The sequence below is a fragment of the Emys orbicularis genome, chromosome 9 (genome assembly GCF_028017835.1).
Source record: "Emys orbicularis isolate rEmyOrb1 chromosome 9, rEmyOrb1.hap1, whole genome shotgun sequence".
Taxonomy (NCBI): Eukaryota; Metazoa; Chordata; order Testudines; family Emydidae; genus Emys; species Emys orbicularis.
In genome coordinates, this window is record NC_088691.1 from 102,202,587 (window position 1) to 102,221,011 (window position 18,425).

Genomic DNA, 18,425 nt, shown 5'->3' on the forward strand with positions numbered 1-18,425 from the left:
GGTCTTTGCACGATGTTGTTTGCCATGTTTTTTCACTGCCTCCACAACCAGGGAGTTCAGTGTTGGATGGGTGAACAGAAATTCGGAGTCTCTAGCTGGGACATAATATTTTTTATAGGCCCTTTTACAAGCTAGTGGAATCGTTGCAAGGATCTGCCAGATGGATTTGGCAGGATTCAGAGCCTCATTAATAGGCAGGACAACTCAGGTGCAGGGAATCCATTGGAGGATGTCCAGGAGCTTATGTTATGACTCTGTGACCTCTTCCAAGGGATCTGGAGGGAATCAGAAATGTGCTTCATTAACTCTTGGACGTGTCTGAAGTCATCAGCCATAGTTGGTTGGGGAGGCATAACCGCTTCACCTGGGGAAGATGAAGGAATATTTGTTTGGGGAGAAACTTCTTTATCTGTCCAGGCCTCCTGCTCGTCAAAGGATTCTTGTGCCTGAGGTAATGGAAGAAAAGCAGTTGGAGTAGGGGAGCCTCTCCCCCTATACTCCCCATGAGAGAGACTACAGGCATGTGACAATTGCAGATGATTTGCAGCCCAGGGAACCCAGTATGGCCACTGGAGAGGTCCGAAAGGCATTGGGGGTGGTAACCATTGGTGCTCAAACCAGGTTGGGGGAACATGGGTCTATCTGTGGTACAAATCCCCACTCTTGTCAAAAGTGTCAGGATGGAAATTCCTTGTCTGAAGCGTCAGGGAACCCTGGATTGAAATATCTGAATTGGAGGATAATTCCTCCTCTTCAAGTGGGGGAGCCCCAGCACTCTCTAAAGGCATTGGAGAGTCAAGTGGTACTTAGAAAAGGTCCCACTTCAGTGACCGTGCTTGTGTCGGTACTGAACCTTTCGCTACCAACTAACAAGGGAGATTCCGGCTCCTCCGAAACAAGTAGATCCTTTGAAAATCTGAACTCCTGTGGTACCAGGTGGATTTGAAGAGTAGGACTACTGTCAGTACCGAGGCCATACGCTGCTCTGGTAAATCCACTCTGGTTGAAGTAGTCAGTACTGATGTGAGGCCTTGGGAGGCGTTCAGACCATATGAGAGGCACAACATCTTCCCAGTATTGAGGCAGTCTTAGATGTTGATGGTACCAAAGGAATTCTGGGTACCATTCTCTTAGAGGTGGAAAGCTTTGATGATGCATTGTCCTGCTTGTGCAGCACTGAAAGTTTCAGTACCAAGGCATGCTTGTTGCCCTTTTTCTCTGCTGAGCCTGGAGCCCCAGGCACAGGATCGGTACTGAGTGTCTGCAGCCTCAGACATACCCAGGGTGGGACATGAGGTCTCTGCAGCAGTATTGCATTGCAGTGACAGAAGTCTTTTTGAGGTGGATTCTTCCTGTGGAGAATGACTCAGTTTTGTATGGGTCTTCTTCATTGATTTACCTTGGGTAGATTCAGGTGAACGTGACGAAGTTGACGGGGCATTGTGTTCACTCAGCAACTGATGCCCGGTGGGGGAAGGGTGTACTCCGGCCTGGATCTGAGGCCAATTGGAGGGAATGCTCCATCATTAAGAGTCTCCGTTTTAGCTCCTGATTTTTTCTTGACTCACCCTTAAATGCAGAGCAGATGGAGCACTTTTGTGGGACATCAGACTTTCCAAAGCAGCGGATACAACAGGAATGCCTGTCGCTGACCAAGATGCACGCCTGGCAACAGATGCACTGTTTGAAGCCCAGAGATCCTGGCATACCCCAGGGCAATGACATCTAGCAAGGGAAGGCCCCCCCTTCCAAAACGGGAAAGGGATCAAGAGAAAGATCCCCTAAATTCCTAAATAAAAGGTAAATAAAATACTAAACAATAAAATAAAGAAGGGTAACTACGCTAAGAGATTTCAAAGTAAGGCACACTAATGCTCCATCTCAGGCCAAGGCAGCGGAGAAAGAACCGAGGGTGTTTCGCTCACACAGCACTGTATAGCCTTAGAGCGGGGCATGAGGAAGCATAGAACACATGTGGGCTGAACAGACACTGCAACTAAAATCTCCAATTAAAGGCGAAAGGGGTGTGAGCACACATGAAATGGAGCACCCATAGGGACGTTACTCAAAGAAGAACTAAGGGATAAAGGATGAGGTAACAAGAGCTGCAGAAGTGAAATATGCTTATTTTTATGTACACATCTACAAAAGGATTCACAGGCGGATTCTTAACCCTACACAGAGCCTCATTTAAGTTACTGGGGCTCTGACTGTATGGACCAATGTGCAGGATCTAGCACTATGTTTGTTCCTCTGAGTTTGTAAAAGATTTAAGTCATGTACTAAAGTCTGGGGATGGCATCTGGAATGAAGGCAAGAATGGAACTCAGTGATGCTAAACAAAGATAATATTCATATTAGGGATCCTTCAGCAACAAAGATGGGAAGGGAACCACAACTCACTTCTTTTGGGTGAGAGGAGAAAAGAATAATCCTAAAATTGCTCAGTGTAGTTAAAAAAACCCTCTGGATTTTTAAATGTATTAGCTGTGTCATGCCTTTTATTCTATAGAAAGAGTTAACAATGCATACAGTGGCCCCGGGAATACATAGCTACAAGACACTGTAGTCTACTTTTAAGGCAAAAAAATATCCTAACAAAGTACTACACATTATACAGACAATGGTAATATTGTTTTTCAATTAAAGACCAGCTGGGGAAAGAAAACTTCAGGTACCACATGTAACAGTCTACATAGTGACCACATTTAAGCCAATAATTCACAACACCTAAATACTGGATCAAAACCACTGTTTTTTTGAAATTATAAAAGGAGAAATAAAATGAGAAACTGGTTCCCACATGACACACTACAATAATTCCATTTTAATCATGACTACATCAGTATCCTGAAAATCTAAAGAGAAACCAATTTTGCACTGAACAAGCACTTAAAATTGAAGAAGATCAAAATTCAATAGTTTTAATCCAAAAGGAAAAATACTGTTTGATTCTATTTTCTTCATATTCTATCCCTCCTATTCAATTACAGCTTTTGAAAAATACTTCATCATCACTGAGACCATCTGGTAACTCAGAAATTCACAGTTACAGTTCACAGTTCCCACGCTTTCCCCTCAGAAAAATCTGAAAACAGAGGGTTACTGACTGCTCAGGGCTTTATATGTTCATTACAGACAACAGCCTTTAAGAAATCAGCAGAGACTGCAGATCCTATTCCTCACTGACTAGCTGGCTGCAAGCAGCAATAATTAAGCAGTAAGACAGTGGGCAGTACATTTTTACAGCATGCTTGGGTTCCAATGCATAAGGCATGAAGCTGAAGGTAGAGTAGCTAACCACCTGAGAAGTGCAATAATCACTTGAAATGCAGTGTCTTTTTGTAATGAAAATAAATTTATCCATAAAAATAAGGGGAATAAGATGTGCCACTGACATGAAGAGAGCATCACTCACAGCCACAGTTCTGAAGTCACAGTGTAATACATGCATATATGTCAATCTCCTTTCTATTCGCGGAATAGAACTACCAGAGTCTTTCAAAACTTAATCAGTACAAATGATTCCTCCTCCAGTGATCCATGTACCAGTACTTCAAACTTTTATGTCTCGCATTCCAGACTTACTCTCCCTACCTCAACACTGAACCTAGTGCTAGGCTCCTGTGAGGCACTGCTGCTGCCTCCTTTCCATTCAGTCATGCATGATCCAATGTTGAGCTTGAGCGCTCCACATTTCAGTCTCACAGCTAAGAGATTGGTCTGGAACAGCCCAAAGGTTAAAGGTCACATAACTTAACAGGAGTCTACAGACACTGGTCGGTACAGTCAATATCTTATCCTGGTAAACTGATACAATCGTCTGGAAGGCAGGGAACCAGTTCTCTATTGAAAATGGTAGTAACAATTAAATAAAGCAATAGTTTTAAAAACTGGGTAAAACATAGGAGAGGGCACTACTATTGTGTTTAGGATAACTTTACATGAGTCCAAAAAATAAAAAAAAAAGGGCAGTGTGGGCAAGCAGCAAAATTTTCAATTAGAAATATTTATATATAAAGAAGCCAAAATTTTCTCCTGTCAGAATCTACAATGATTTAGTGCTTCTGATTTCACTAGCAGCACTACAAGTTTGTCCACTTAATCAGAGATTTTTACATTTGCATAAAATTGCAGTGAAACTACTACATGTGATATCTGCATTATTCTTATGAATACTATGTGACTGTTTCCCTCTTCAGTTTTGTACTGCTGCCTACTTGAACTCAAAGGTTAAGTCAGCCCAGAGCTGGGGGTTGGTCTAGGCAGGAAATACAACTTAGGGTACGTCCAGACTACCCGCCGGATCGGCGGGTAGCGATCGATCGATCAGGGATCGATCTATCGTGTCTCATCTAGACGCGATACATCGATCCCCAAACGTGCTCCCATCAGCTCCAGAACTCCACCAGCTTGAGCTAGTTGCCTGGGTACAATCCCACTGAGGCTAGGTCTACACTAGTGGGGGGTGGAGGTCGACCTAAGATATGCAACTTCAGCTACGGGGTATCTTAGGTTGATTTACCTGGCCGTGATGACGGCGGCGAGTCGACCGCTGCCGCTCCCCCGTCGACTCCGCTTCCACCTCTCGCCGCGGTGGGAGTTCCAGAGTCGACGGCAGAGCGATCGGGGATCGATTTTATCGCGTCTACACTAGACGTGATAAATCGATCCCTGATAGATCGATCACTACCCACCGATCCGTGTAGACATGCCCTGAGATCCTAGGTACGTACTCAGGCAGTTAATCCGAGCAGCTGCCCATGCAGCCACACTGCTGTTGTTAGCATGCTAGTTTAAGCAGAGCTAGCACATGGAAGTCTACCCGAGCTGGGAATTACACCTCCCAGCTGCAGTGCACACATAACCTAAGAGATAAGACAGCCACAGGCACACACTTTCAAAGAAGTCCACCCCAGAAGGGGCAAAGCCACAAGGCCTGACCCCTGTTGGGGTGCACTCCGTGAGACCCTGAGAAAGGACTGTGGTGCAGCTAGCTTGGTAACTGTCACACTAGCTTTGAAACCAGCTTTACATCAACTCAGGTTTAATTCCATGCTTTTTCAAATTGCCCAGGGTCACTATATAACCTCCACAGAGCAAAAGACAAAGGTCAGATATATATTCTGATTATTTTTAGTTCTGTCAGTAGCCTTTGATATCATTGACCAAAGGCTCTGTTGACTTGCCTATGGGCATTAACTGGAGTACACTATATTGTGCATGAGTTGTTCTGTTCTTTCATCTCAGAAATTCTAGAAGAAATTCTCATTTTGGGCAGCAGCTCATCTTCTCCATTGGCTCCTTTATGTGGGTTCCTGCAGAAATCTATTCTCTTCCACACATATTTGCTCAATTTGCAAGTGAAGCCACTGTGGGAGCCACTAAAAGAGACTGGTAAGTGATATAATCAGCACATGAGCAACGAAGAGTTCTATGCCATCTCTCTTATCCACTTCAGATATATCTACTTTCATGGTGCCTGGCAGGGATGGAGACATGGACAAAAGCAAGCCAGTCCACACAAGCTTGAAGTTAAATTGACCATCTGGAAGAAGCATCCTGAGTGGGTCCTGCCCAAGCTTTTATATTGGTACTGTGAGTAATGGTAAAATATGTGAATTCTTTCATTACATGAAACGAAAACCTTTTCAGTAAACACATACTCTACTTATTGATTTTATGCTTTTCAAAAGAAATAAACTACACTGGAGATCAATAGCTTTAGATACAGTTGGTTGGACTGGGCAATTTATGTCACAATAAGGATGCCCTAATTTCCTTAGCCTTTCTGAATACAGATGCTCCTTAGATCCCTGTATCAGCTTCTTTTTTGCAATATGCACTTTATTATAATAAGAAACTAAGACAGCATTATAAATTTAGCTAACAGGAGACCTAAATAATTTTAATCTAAACAGTATTCCAAATGCGGCCTCACCTGGGTCACATACAGGCTAGAATCACATACTCTGATTTATATGCCACAACTTTATTTGTCTCAAATAGCACCTGATTATGCTAGGTGTGGGTCCCTGTCCCAAAGAGATTACACTCTAAAGAGACAAGTGACTTTCAGAAAGCATTCATGTTGACCCCATCTGGAAAGGTGCTTATCAAATGTGGGTTCCAGACTTGATGAGGAGCTGCCTGTTGGCGTAAATTCTCCTTCATAGATCTTTGGTACAACTGCACAGGCTTATTTGCTTTATTCATGAATCGTGTTCAGCCCATGGTGCCCGTTACAGATATATATTCCCTCTGGCTCGGTGTTAGTTTGTATGACCACTGAGAATATATTCTTTTTCTTCTAGTTAGTCTCCTACCTCATTACTTTGCTTTTCTCTTAAATGTGTAGTATAAATATATAGTGTACTCCTACTCTTCCCCTAGACATCTTAATTTAGAAGCTGATGTGGTTGATCGTTCTAATACCTGTGTTACTGTATTAAACATTTGTGCCAAATGAAAGCCTGCCAAAAATAAAACAGTTTACTAATGGGGTGAGATCAGCACTTATACCTGTAGTTACAGCAGAACAACTATACAATCCTGTACAAAAGATTAAAAATCACAACAATGTTAGACTATAGTAGATATTGGGAAAACCCTAAGATTTTATTAAGTAAAAACATAGATTAATGTCTTAAAAATAGAACTTCCTTCTACCATAGCCTGAAGACACCAAACTTTTTTTTTTTTCTCTCGAGAGGGTGTGCCCTTTAGCACTGGCTGAATTGTGATATTACTTCATTTTTCCTTCTAAACTGTCTTGCTTGGACTCCTGCTAGAGCAGTTCACAGGGTGACACACACCACAATGTTCTTCAAGGCCAGAATCGTTGGTGAAATGTACACTAACCAACAATCAGTGGATCTAGTTTCTGCCTCTTCTGAATTCAAGAGAGTAGACAAGTTTTCCCCAATCCACATCAAACAGAATATGCACAAACTTACCAAGAGCCAAATCCCATGGGCCTCCTATCATAATCAGGCAAGTCTGGAGCTATCTTGCATGCTTCTATGTTCAGGTATTTAAATATGTGGACTTTTCCTTTTATGCATATCTACAAAAAAGGAAATCCATAAACATATTTAGCACTTTATTTCATCAAAGCGCTGTACAGACATTAACTTGCTGTTGTGAACTTATAACATCCTTACAGCTCTTCATCCATTTTTTGAACCTTCTCCCATTACAAACAAACCATCATATTGAAGTGTCACAGAATATATGTATAATAAAAAACGGGAAGCTTTTTCCAAAAACATCTGGACTGTTTGGAGCCCTTTCTGTAAGCTTGCTCATAAGGGTTTATCATGTCAATGGTCTTCTATGTGAACAAGGAGCTATATGTATTTGTAAGGGGTAAAACTTGGAACTACAGCAGAGGCATCCAAACCTTGCCCAACCTAGCTGCCAAGAGCCAGGCCTAATTTGAATCAAGCGAAGCCAATTCTAACTCCCTTCATCTTTAATATGGAGGCAGAATCTATGGAAATTATAGGTCACAGCACTTCCCATTCTTATTCAGAGGAAGCAGGTCATTCCCCAGGGCTATACATACATACTAAAGATGAAGTCAGACATTGACCACATTGTATTTAGCCTGCAGGCTGCTGTAAAATGAATGAAAATGCATTGCATTTTTAGGTTCCCAGTTCACTACCTCAACAGTAGAATGGCTCAAAAATGTTTTTTGTTCATAGCTCTTCCTCTCCCCCAAAGCTTACTCTGATCTAGAGCCACTTTTTTACTTATACTGTACAATGAGAATTTTATTCAAAAGGCTAACGAAGGAATTCCTGCAGTAACCACATACCTACTACCAGTAGCAGAACTAAATTAAGGGAAGTGGAAGAGTATTTCTGCCATGGGTTTCTTTAAGGTCTCTAGAGAAATACAGGTTCTTTCAAATCTTATTGTTCGCAAAAGAAAGTTTGAACCATTCAGTTTCTAATCTCACTTTACATCCTCTAGTGAAAATAGCAGAGATTCTAATTCCAAACTTTAATTCACCTGTGCCGGGGGTGACTGTAGAGGGTTGTTATCTAGTGTGATTGTCTGAAGATGCCTGAGGTTCCGATAACAAACAGGAATTGTTGTGATTTTATTGCAGGAGAAATCGAATCGAATCAAAGGCAATTCTGCAAGCTCTGGAGATAGAAAACAAACATTCAATCTAGCAGCTATAATAAAGAGTATGCTTACTACTAGCTCTTAGGAAAACAAGCTTTAAAAAGAATAAAAGTGTCAAAAATCTCAGTTGTTACATATGACAGACTTTTATCTGCTGATCTCACCTTCAGGTAAATGCACCAAATGATTTCTCCTGATGTTCAGGTCACGCAAAGACTCCAGACTGCCAATCTGTGGAGGTATTGTCTGTATTTCATTACAGCTCACATCCTGCAATACAAAACTACAAAGTGAGCCACTGTTTTGATACTGTCAGCCTGTTTAAATAAATCCCAATGCTAATAGGCAATTCCTGCCTTCTGGTTTTGTAGGTGTATGTACATTAACTCTGACAGGCAGTGTTTTATTTATAAACTTGTCAAAAATAAACACTTCTATGACACCTAAGATTGTCAGAGTGCTTTACTAACATTCATTAAGTTTCAGCATTGTGACAAAGTATTAATTATCTCCATTTTACAGATGGGGAAACAGAGGCACACAGTATTTTTTTCAGTCTCCCAACAACAGCAGAGCCAAGAAAAGAACGAACCCAGGAAAAATGACACTAGAACATAAAAGCTCTTTAGACAAGTTACACATTATGGAAAAAGTGAAGCTATAATGATATTTCCATGTATATTAAGTTAGCAAACTAGCATGTTAGTGTAAATTTCTATCATTCCTCCACAGATTGCCCATTTCCCATTCCTCCACAGACTCTGAAGTGGGAGAGCCTGGAGAAACACATTACCTGCCATGTACTTGATCTGGATATTTTCAAGGGCCTATCCTCATAACCTCTAGGCAATGTTACAACAACATTTAGAACACACAAAAGGATAAAATACATACTAAATTGCCAATACAAAAGCCAGCCCAGACTAAATAACTCACCCAAAAATTATATTAACCTCACATGCATCTGGGCATTAGCAGGCATATGCAGCAGGCAGCCAGGGAACAAAGTGAGAAGCCCTAGTAGAGCTATGTGGTGTAGCCCTTAGCTCTACCAGTGCACTTCACTTCTCACTATTTGTCTTTTACTGAATGCCAAGCTTTAAAAAAAAATCTCAAATGTACACACACACACGAGGAATACTCAGAGTATATCATTAAATAATATATGCTTGTAGGACTGAAACGTGCATGTGTGAATCCCTTATGTTTAACAATCTCTCCCACCTTGTATTTAGCTCAGATACTCTGCTTACTTTCTCCAGGCATGAAGAAGAGCTCTGTGAAGCTCGAAAACTTGTCCCTTCTACCAACAGAAGCTGGTCCAATAAAAGATATTACCTTGCCTTCCTTGTCTCTCCCATTAAAGAATACAGGTACTTTTGTAATTCTGTGCCATTCCCAAATATGAGTTACACACTTATCAAGATTCTATTGCAATTGTCTCTAACATGTCAAGTTGTCTAGGTTGTTTTTTAAATCCACAAGTTCATAAACACACTGAAAAACTAAATTAAAAGCTGAAGTATTTGAAAAAAAAAAAAAAAGATAGCTATCTGTTTAGGAGCGACCAATTCCCACCAAGAATATCCCGGGATGGCAGATAAGTGGAACGTCCTGCAGATATGCAGGACACCTGCAAATATTCAATAAGCCATTGCAGACCAACTGGCGACATGTCTCAGGAGGGGTAGTTGGTGGCATGGCTACCTCTCTAAAATATCACTCCCTAAGATCAGGACGTCAAGGCAAATAAAAACTGCCTTAAAATAAGTCTTGCTGGGGCAGGGGAGGCTAGGAGAAATAAAACTCCAATTTCAAGCCTAAGGTGTCAGGTCAAGCTCATCCAATAGACATGTTCATGAAAACTGATCTCCATGTCAAGTGTACCTCAGAGGGCTAGGCTGTTCCTCACAATTGACATCCAACAGCCTTGTCTGACTGTTGTAATTTGGCAAAGGCTGCTAAAGCTAAAGAAGTGAGTGAGCTACCCCAGATCATCTCTAGGACAGCTGGAAAATGAAGTAAGTAGAACTTCAATGTATCAGAGCAACATTTCTAGCTAGAGCTTTCAGGCATTCATTACAAATACTAGAATATTGTGTCCAGTTCTGGTGTCCACACTTCAAGATGGATGTGGAAATAATGGAGAGAGTCTGAAAGGGGATGACAAAAATCATTCTGGGACTGAAAAATAAATCTTATGATGTGAATCTTATGGGGGTTAATCTATTCAGCTTATCAAAGAGAAGGCTGAGAGGTGACCTGACCACTGTGTCTAGGTATTTTTACACAGAAAAGTTATCTGCTAGTGGGGGATTTTCAGTCTTGCAGACCAGGGCATAACAAGATCCAATGGCCGGAAGCTGAAGTTAGACAAGCACAACCTTAAAATAAGATGCAATTTCCTAGCAATGAGGATAATTAAACACTGGAACATCTTACCAGGGGTGGGGGTGGACTCACCATCACTTGGAGTCTTTACAATGATATTGGGTATCTATCTAAAATAAATGCTTTAATCCAGTTTCTGGGAGGGAGGGGTGTGTCAGGCTGGAAGGTCATGGTGGTCCCTTCTGGCCTTAGAGTCTATGAATCCCCCTGTTCATTCTCTCTCCTTGATGGGCCATGGAGAGAACAGCTCTGCATTGCACTCAACATGCTCATAACACTTGCAGCTCTGCATTAAGATAATGACTATAATCAAATCTTATGCTTCAGACGGTTGCTGCAGGGGTCAGGAAGAAATTTTTTCCCCAATGAACAATTGGCCATTTGTATTCTATATTTTTCCCCACCCCTCTGTGAAGCATTAGGAATTGACCTTAGCTGGAGATATGATGCCGGAGGTGGTGGACCAGTGCTCTGAGGTGGTACCTGATCACCAGATTTGGAGTTGGGAAGGAATTTTTCCCTGGTCAGATTAGTAGGGACCTTTGAGGTTTTTTTGCCTCTCTCTGCAACATGGAGCATAGATCACCTACTAGGATCGTTTGGGCATATCCCACCTAACCAATGCCCTGAGACTGCAGGGGCATTGGTGGCACCTCACTCTCTCCTGTTCTCTGCCTGTGGCACACAACAGTTAGTCTCCTGAAGACTGAAATGCTTTAGTCTAACCCAAGTTACTGGGCTCAACACAGGGTTAACTGGGCAAAAATCAATGGTCTGTGATACACAGCAGGCCAGACCAGATGATCTATTGGTCCCTTCTGGCCTTACACTCTATGAACAAATAATGTCATATATATCACCACTTGCAACTGTCTCTACCAGATATGGAGAGATCCTGGGACATCAGACTCTAGCTAATACAGTACTGTACACTCTATTTATAGGATAATATGTGTATGGCAGGGAGCCGGAGTCACCCACACGGAACTTTTATCTGGAACGCAGAATATATGATAAATTAACGTGGATGTCTTAGTAGCACTGTATTTGTTTAAACAAAGTTCCATTCTGATTCTATCTGAGGTATTTATCTGGACCCCATTACTGTTGTATCTGAGCACCTCACAATCTTTAAACTGTGTTTACTCTCATAACACCCTAGTGAGGTAGGGCAGTACTATTATCCCCACGTTACAGATGGGGAACTGAGGCACAGAGAGACTTGCCCAAAGTCAGGAAGTCTGTGACACATCAAGGAATTGAACCTGGTCTCATGAATCCTGGGCTAGTATCCTAATCACTGGACCATCCTTCCTCCCTCAGTCAATAAAGTTATTTCATCTCAATGAAATTTAAACCCACTAGAGTAAATCATTTATAAACTAAGGACAGAACAGCAATCATAAACAATAAGTATATACTCACAAGCTCTGTCAGGTGTCTGAGCTGTCCAATTTCTTCAGGTAGTGAGACCAACTTATTATTACTTGCTATCAAAACTTTCAACGGTAGACTACACATGTGTACTGGCAATGTTGAAAGCTGGTTTCGACTTTCGGGTAGGGGGGAAAAAAAAAAAGTCAGAATGTGGGAAGAGACCATTTACCAATTTTAACACAACATAAGAGAATCTCAAAATCATGTACTCTATTTTGACAGGATGTAAGAGCATCAAGTCAGTTTCGAGACACATTTACAAGTGAGCTGGTATCTCGCAGTCTCTTCTTTACACATCTTTCTTATCCTTTGCTTTACCAAGATGTGTTGTAAACAGAAGCTCTGAATCAGCTACTACTCGTGGGGATGGGGGGATAGGGCATTTTTGTAGGAGGCTTTTAGGCTCTGGAGCTTACTTCCTCTTTCAGAGTCTGGCCATATTTAGGCATCATGCAGACACCATTTTCTTATTTTTTTTACTGCGGATTAGCATGTGGGGAACAGCGTAGGGTAGAATCAGCATATTACTTGCTCAGTAGAAATGTTAAGTGTGTGTTTTCATTATTTAATCTGTAATAGGGCCAATTATCATGGTGATAAGCATTTAAGAAATTCTTGTTGCAATGAATTTGGACATGTTACAATCCAGTATTTGACACATCACAATTTATAACCATCAAAGCAAACATGAGGTCATGTAACTGGACTGCAACCTCAGTGAATGAATCAGACAGGAAGAGGTTGGTTTATAAAACGAGAATGCTATGATTTATTTGTAAACGGAAGCAATCAGACTGGAAAATGACTGGAAAACTAGGGAAAAGTTAATGTTACCTTAAGGAGGTTTTAACAAGATAATAAACTCAGGTTTATCAAAATGTGGCATTGTTCTTCTAGTGTGTGGAGTCTAAATTTCCCACTACAAAATCCTACTCCTGAGCAGTAGACGAACTAATGTCAGCTGGTATCAAGGAATAATAATTTCAAATACACCTGTTAGAGATCACAGCAATAGGAAATCCATCTCTGACTCATATCCTATTCCTACAATGCACACCATAAAGCAAAAAAGGAAGATAAACAAAATTTAATTGGCAAAGGGGTAACACCAGATGTAATGCAAAATGTTTTTTTTTTCTTAACTAACATCATTACTAGTTTGTGAACAGGGGTTCTGCATACCTCTTAAAACATTGGTTTTAATAATGCAGATTGCAGTATACAGTTGAACTTCAATAACAGGATACAACATGGTTATATTACAGGTCAGGAAATTAAGTTTTATTACAGATAGACATATGTATTTATGTTTTGTAAAAAACTGTTTAAAATCTACCAGTGCAATGTACTCAAAGGAAAATTCCCTGTACTTTATTAGGGCAGGTCTTCACTACAGGGGGGGTCGATTTAAGATACGCAAATTCAGCTATGCGAATAGCGTAGCTGAATTAGACGTATCGGAGCCGACTTACCCCGCTGTGAGGACGGCAGCAAAATCGACCTCCGCGGCTCCCCGTTGACGGCGCTTACTCCTACCTCCGCTGGTGGAGTAAGCGCGTCGATTCGGGGATCGATTGTCGCGTCCCGACGAGACGCGATAATTCGATCCCCGAGAGATCGATTTCTACCCGCCGATTCAGGCGGATAGTATAGACCTAGCCTTAGAAGTTGCAATTAAATACTTCTCTTTCTTGGGACACTTCTTGACAGCTAATAAGTGTTGACACTTAAAAGGGTAACAGACGAATCAGTCTTCTCTCTTTTAAACTAATATATCTAGATTTTGTCCAAAGAATACTGGCTTCTATTTCACAAGAGAGAGATTCCATACAGTTGGAATTAAACTAAGTTTTGGGTTGTCTTTGTCAGTTATTAGTTTCCCATCATACCCCTCACCTTACTATCAATAACTTCCTATCTTTATCTAGTTATTCAAGGAGCAATGGCCCTTATTTACAGAGCAAGGTTTTCCTTTTCAAAGCAAGAAAGGAAACCCACAAGAATAAGTGAAATTGATAGCACCAGATTCTATATTTTTAGACAATAAATCCTGGATGTGTATTTTACATCACTGATTTAAATACAAAAAAGTGCTCCTATACAATGCCTAAGGTGCATAGACAAACAATATACTGTGCAATCAATACTGTGCATTCAAGAAAATTTATTGCATATACAGTTAATATAGATTATATTCTGAAATACACGTGTGGTGGGTATTCACAATTTAAAATGTAGTTAAAACATGGTCAATGGCCACTATTTTTAAAGTTAAGTATTTTTTAAGTTAAAAACAGCTAATGTAGTACATTTTTCATCAAAAGGAAAAAAGCAATATTATGCTTTCATTGCTAATTCAATTTAAACTACTTCTGAATTACACCAGTTTTAAAAGAGGAAATATGCTTGATCTGTTCAATGTGTAACTTACAAACCCAAGAAACATTTACTTCTCTCAGCCTCACATATTTAATTATTGGCTCTATCTATTCACATACAAAAAGAGACTGTCCAATTCTATCTTGAGTAGATTTACACTGCTTACTTCCTCTGACTTCAGCAATTTGTTCAATATGCCGACTAGCTTTAGAAAAAAGAAATTCTGAGCAATTTGCACAATTGCTAGTCATCTCCTCCCTGTCAGTCTGAGACATCTTATTTTCAAAACAATCTCTTAAAACAGCATTTTTACTAGCATTGGTCCATTCCTTTTATTTTAGGAATCTAGCAAGAATGAAATTATTTTTTTTGCATTCAAGATGTACTGTAAAATACCTAAATTTACAGACATCTTTTATAAAAAGTCTTCACATATGGAGAACTACTCAGACATCCATTTTCTGACATTATATAACTCAAAGATGCCAATTTCTCTTAATAATGCTTAATCACTCTTGATTGACCTTTGCTTTGATAACTTAAGTCTAAACAGGATCACAAAGATTTGATATAAACAGTGTAAACTGAGCTAAAGTTGCTTGCTTTAATGTAGTGATTAAAAAAAGAGAGGCCTCCAGCTACTCAGGTAGCTACCTTATTCAAAGGCTTTCCACGTGACTTCAGTCACTGAAACTGATGTATTTATTTTGGGTCGGAATCTGTCTGCACTACTTCAGCTGCAGCTCATTTCTATTTCTTTACCTGACCCACTCCTCATCCAAGCCTGAACTTTTGATTATATCATAGACGCTCAAGGAAATAATAAGAGTTACATACTAACTAAAGCCAATAGGAAAAAGTCCCAAAGGATTAGAAAAATCTAGCCACGGGTGATTTTTGCTATTTTATTTAAAACTAGCACGACTGCACAATACACAATCGTTTATCAACACCCAACTGTCATCAATAAGAAGCAAGGATATTTTATTATAGACCTACAAGTGCCCTCACATCCTAGCAGATCATAATTTGAAATTAAGTATGACTATTAACATCACCTCAGCTGCAAAGAAAAGCCAGCAACTCCAGTTTAAGGGACTCTGCCAATTTCAAAATTACAAATTATGCCTGAAAATATTTTTAAAACTTACTACACCTAAAATTAGTATATTTTCAGCTTATTTACTTTGAGAATTTTACAACACTTTGAGTACAGTTATTTTTACCATTTCCCCTGCATAGCCAGGCTGTTAGCCATTTGCATGGGTCTTTCACACAGCAATAGGAGAAAGAAGAACATGTAATAAACAGGTGCTGGTATTAGTATCACTAGTGCTAATAATAATAAATGTCCTTTCATGTCTATAGAACTTTCCACCAGAAAATCTCAAAGCACTTTACAAACATTCATCAATCAATACCCTTATGAGGTAGATGTCACCATTTTATAGATGGGGAAAGTGAGGCACAAAGGTGCAGTGACTTGCCCAAGATCACACAGTAAGCCTGTGTAGAGCTGGGAACAGAATTCAGATCTCCTGAGTCCCAATCCCGTGCTTTGTCTACAAGATCATCCTTCTTCTTTCATTATTTATAGTACCCAGAAAAAGTCATTTATCGTCCACAACCTCAAGAGTTGTCATTTAAAGATCCCATAGAAAAGAAGAGAAAACAAAAAACAAATCCCTTCACATTACAGACCTGTATGAAAAAATAAATTGGAGAGAGACAGCAAAAGGAATCCAGACTAGTTAATGAGGACAAGTAGGCAATTTATCTTTCCTATGCCCTCAAATACTGGCCAGATGGGATATGTTTGAGATCACAAAGAAGGAGCAGTGGCTGCCAAGATTTGGAGCAAGCATGCAGAAGGAGATTTCAGGTAGTTAACATGAATCCAGAAGTGTCAAAAATTAAGATTATTACTATCTGATGTCTCCTCATTGAGGTAATTGGTAGAGACTGGTCCAGACTGGTGAATCTGATGGCATGTTATAATACCAAGACACACAGGTTATACACTATATTTGTGTTACCTTCTAATGCTCCAAAGGTTGCTAGAGTCTATAACATGGATATTAAAATCAAGATTTAAATGTGATGGTACCTGATATTTAGAAATGTTAAAGACTGTAGGTTCAGGATGGCCTCTGGGATGTAACGAATGCAGTTCTGGTACAAGTTAAGGCTCTCAAGGGAAACAAAGTGACACGCTTCTGCAGGAAGTTCCGAGAGTCTGTTCCGTGACAAATCTGAAGGGAGGGGAAAAAAAGAAAAGAAGACAGAAACAATCATCAAATGACCTTTGACTGAATTCTTTGGGTCAAGGATTGTGTCTTCGTATGTATGGACAGTACTTTGTACATTGTGGATGTTATAAATATAAAATAATAATGGTCACCAGCATCAAGTCTATAAAAGGTGTGTTATGTCAAATCATGTAGTTACAGTTTCTGGGTTTGTTTGTTTTTTTGTTTTTAAAGGGTGAAAGGAAAATCTTGTGTCTATAAAGACCAAAGGACAAAGCCCAGAACATATGGCTTCCTTACACACCCTAACTCTTAACAATAATGTATATGTACTACCAAAGGCAAGAGAGGTTGTTTGGTGTCAATCCTAATTTCCTGTAGAGAAGCTGCCTGTTTAACAAACTGCGTGACATTTCACATCTTCAGTGTCCAAACAAGGGCAAACATTTACCAAAGCAGAACTCTCTAGTCAACCCGAACTATTATTGTGCATGATAAAAAACAAATTCAATAACATTTTATTTATTCATTGTGAATTATAAAACATGCCCATCCTAGTCACATTAGAGTTAAAAGAACATACACAGAGCTTACAAGCTAAACTGAACAACAGCAACTTTTTTATCCACATTAGGATCAACAGTTTCTATTTCTTTAACCTTCACAGAACCCACCCAACAATGCAGTCTGTTCTTGAAAGCCTGGCAAATCAAAAAGGCCTTGCAATGTGTCATGAAGGTCACTTTCAAAGTAGAGGGGCCCCCCTTACTGAAAATGCCCTGCCATCGGATTCTTCCTGGCTGAACCAGGAGGTTGTTGAGCCTGAGTGCCTCTGCTTATCTCAACTGTGCATATCTTATTATGAGAGATAGTTTCTAAGGTAGACAGGACTCAACTAATTAGAGTTTTATACATCTAAACTATCACTTAGAATTATACCCAGAAAAACTGGAAGCCAATTCAGGTCATAGAGTACAGGAGTAAAGTGCCCCCTCTTCCCCCACCTCCGAAGGAAGCACTGCTATTTAAGTGGGTCATTACATTCTGTGCAAGCTGAAGTTTTAGAATGGTCTTCAGGTATAATGTCATTTAGAGTGCATTACAGTAATCCAATCTCAAGGTATGATTATGGCTAACTGTAGCAAAGGCCACAATGGATATAAATGTTGCAGCCTTCATGATGTGCGGATGGGAGAAAAAGAAAAGTCATGACAAATCTGCTACCTGGATATACTATTAAAACACCAAGGCTGTGAATTTGACACATAGCAGACACACACTCACATAATCAAAAGAGACTGAAGAACTGCTGCCCTTTCTTTTGGCTGCTTCCCATAGTCTAAAAGGATAACGTTAGTTTAAGCTAGGTTGAATATCAGAGAGCTATGATATCAGTCATATTAAATCCTAATCTTGATTAGACATTGAGTGAATCACTCAAATATACATCCTGGTCCAATAAAACTGAAGCAAAGCTAGGGGTATCTCACACACACACCAAATGCAGCACACACCCCACAAGCCTCTCCCTAACAGACTCTCATTGGGCAGCTGGGGCAACAAACTAGAACCCTGAAGAAGCTTGCAAATGAATCTTTGGGATAAACAAGTCAGGAAAGATAGGAGTCACAAATTAGCAACTCCATCCATTCCTGCAGGCATGTCAATGACACTTTGTCTTCAATTGTATCAAAATATGCTGATAGATCTAAAATAATCTCCAAAGACATCTGGTTATCCATTATGAGAAAGATCAACCAGCAAGGCAACCAGTGCACTGTTTGCATCATATACAGGACTAAAGCTAGATTGATTGCGGTTTACGAAACT

The 18,425-nt window shown here is 40.1% G+C and overlaps 1 protein-coding gene across 1 annotated transcript in view; it reads right to left on the reverse strand.

Annotated features, from left to right (window-relative positions):
* LRCH3 (leucine rich repeats and calponin homology domain containing 3) overlaps nt 1-18,425 on the reverse strand; it is a 92,584-nt gene that overhangs the window by 36,252 nt on the left and 37,907 nt on the right. Inside the window, exons 2-6 of the mRNA XM_065410366.1 lie at nt 16,454-16,598; nt 11,956-12,082; nt 8,304-8,409; nt 8,020-8,156; nt 6,957-7,066 (exon numbers count right to left, since the gene is read on the reverse strand). Coding sequence (XP_065266438.1) covers nt 6,957-7,066; nt 8,020-8,156; nt 8,304-8,409; nt 11,956-12,082; nt 16,454-16,598 — 625 coding nt within the window. The remainder of the gene's footprint in view (nt 1-6,956; nt 7,067-8,019; nt 8,157-8,303; nt 8,410-11,955; nt 12,083-16,453; nt 16,599-18,425) is intronic.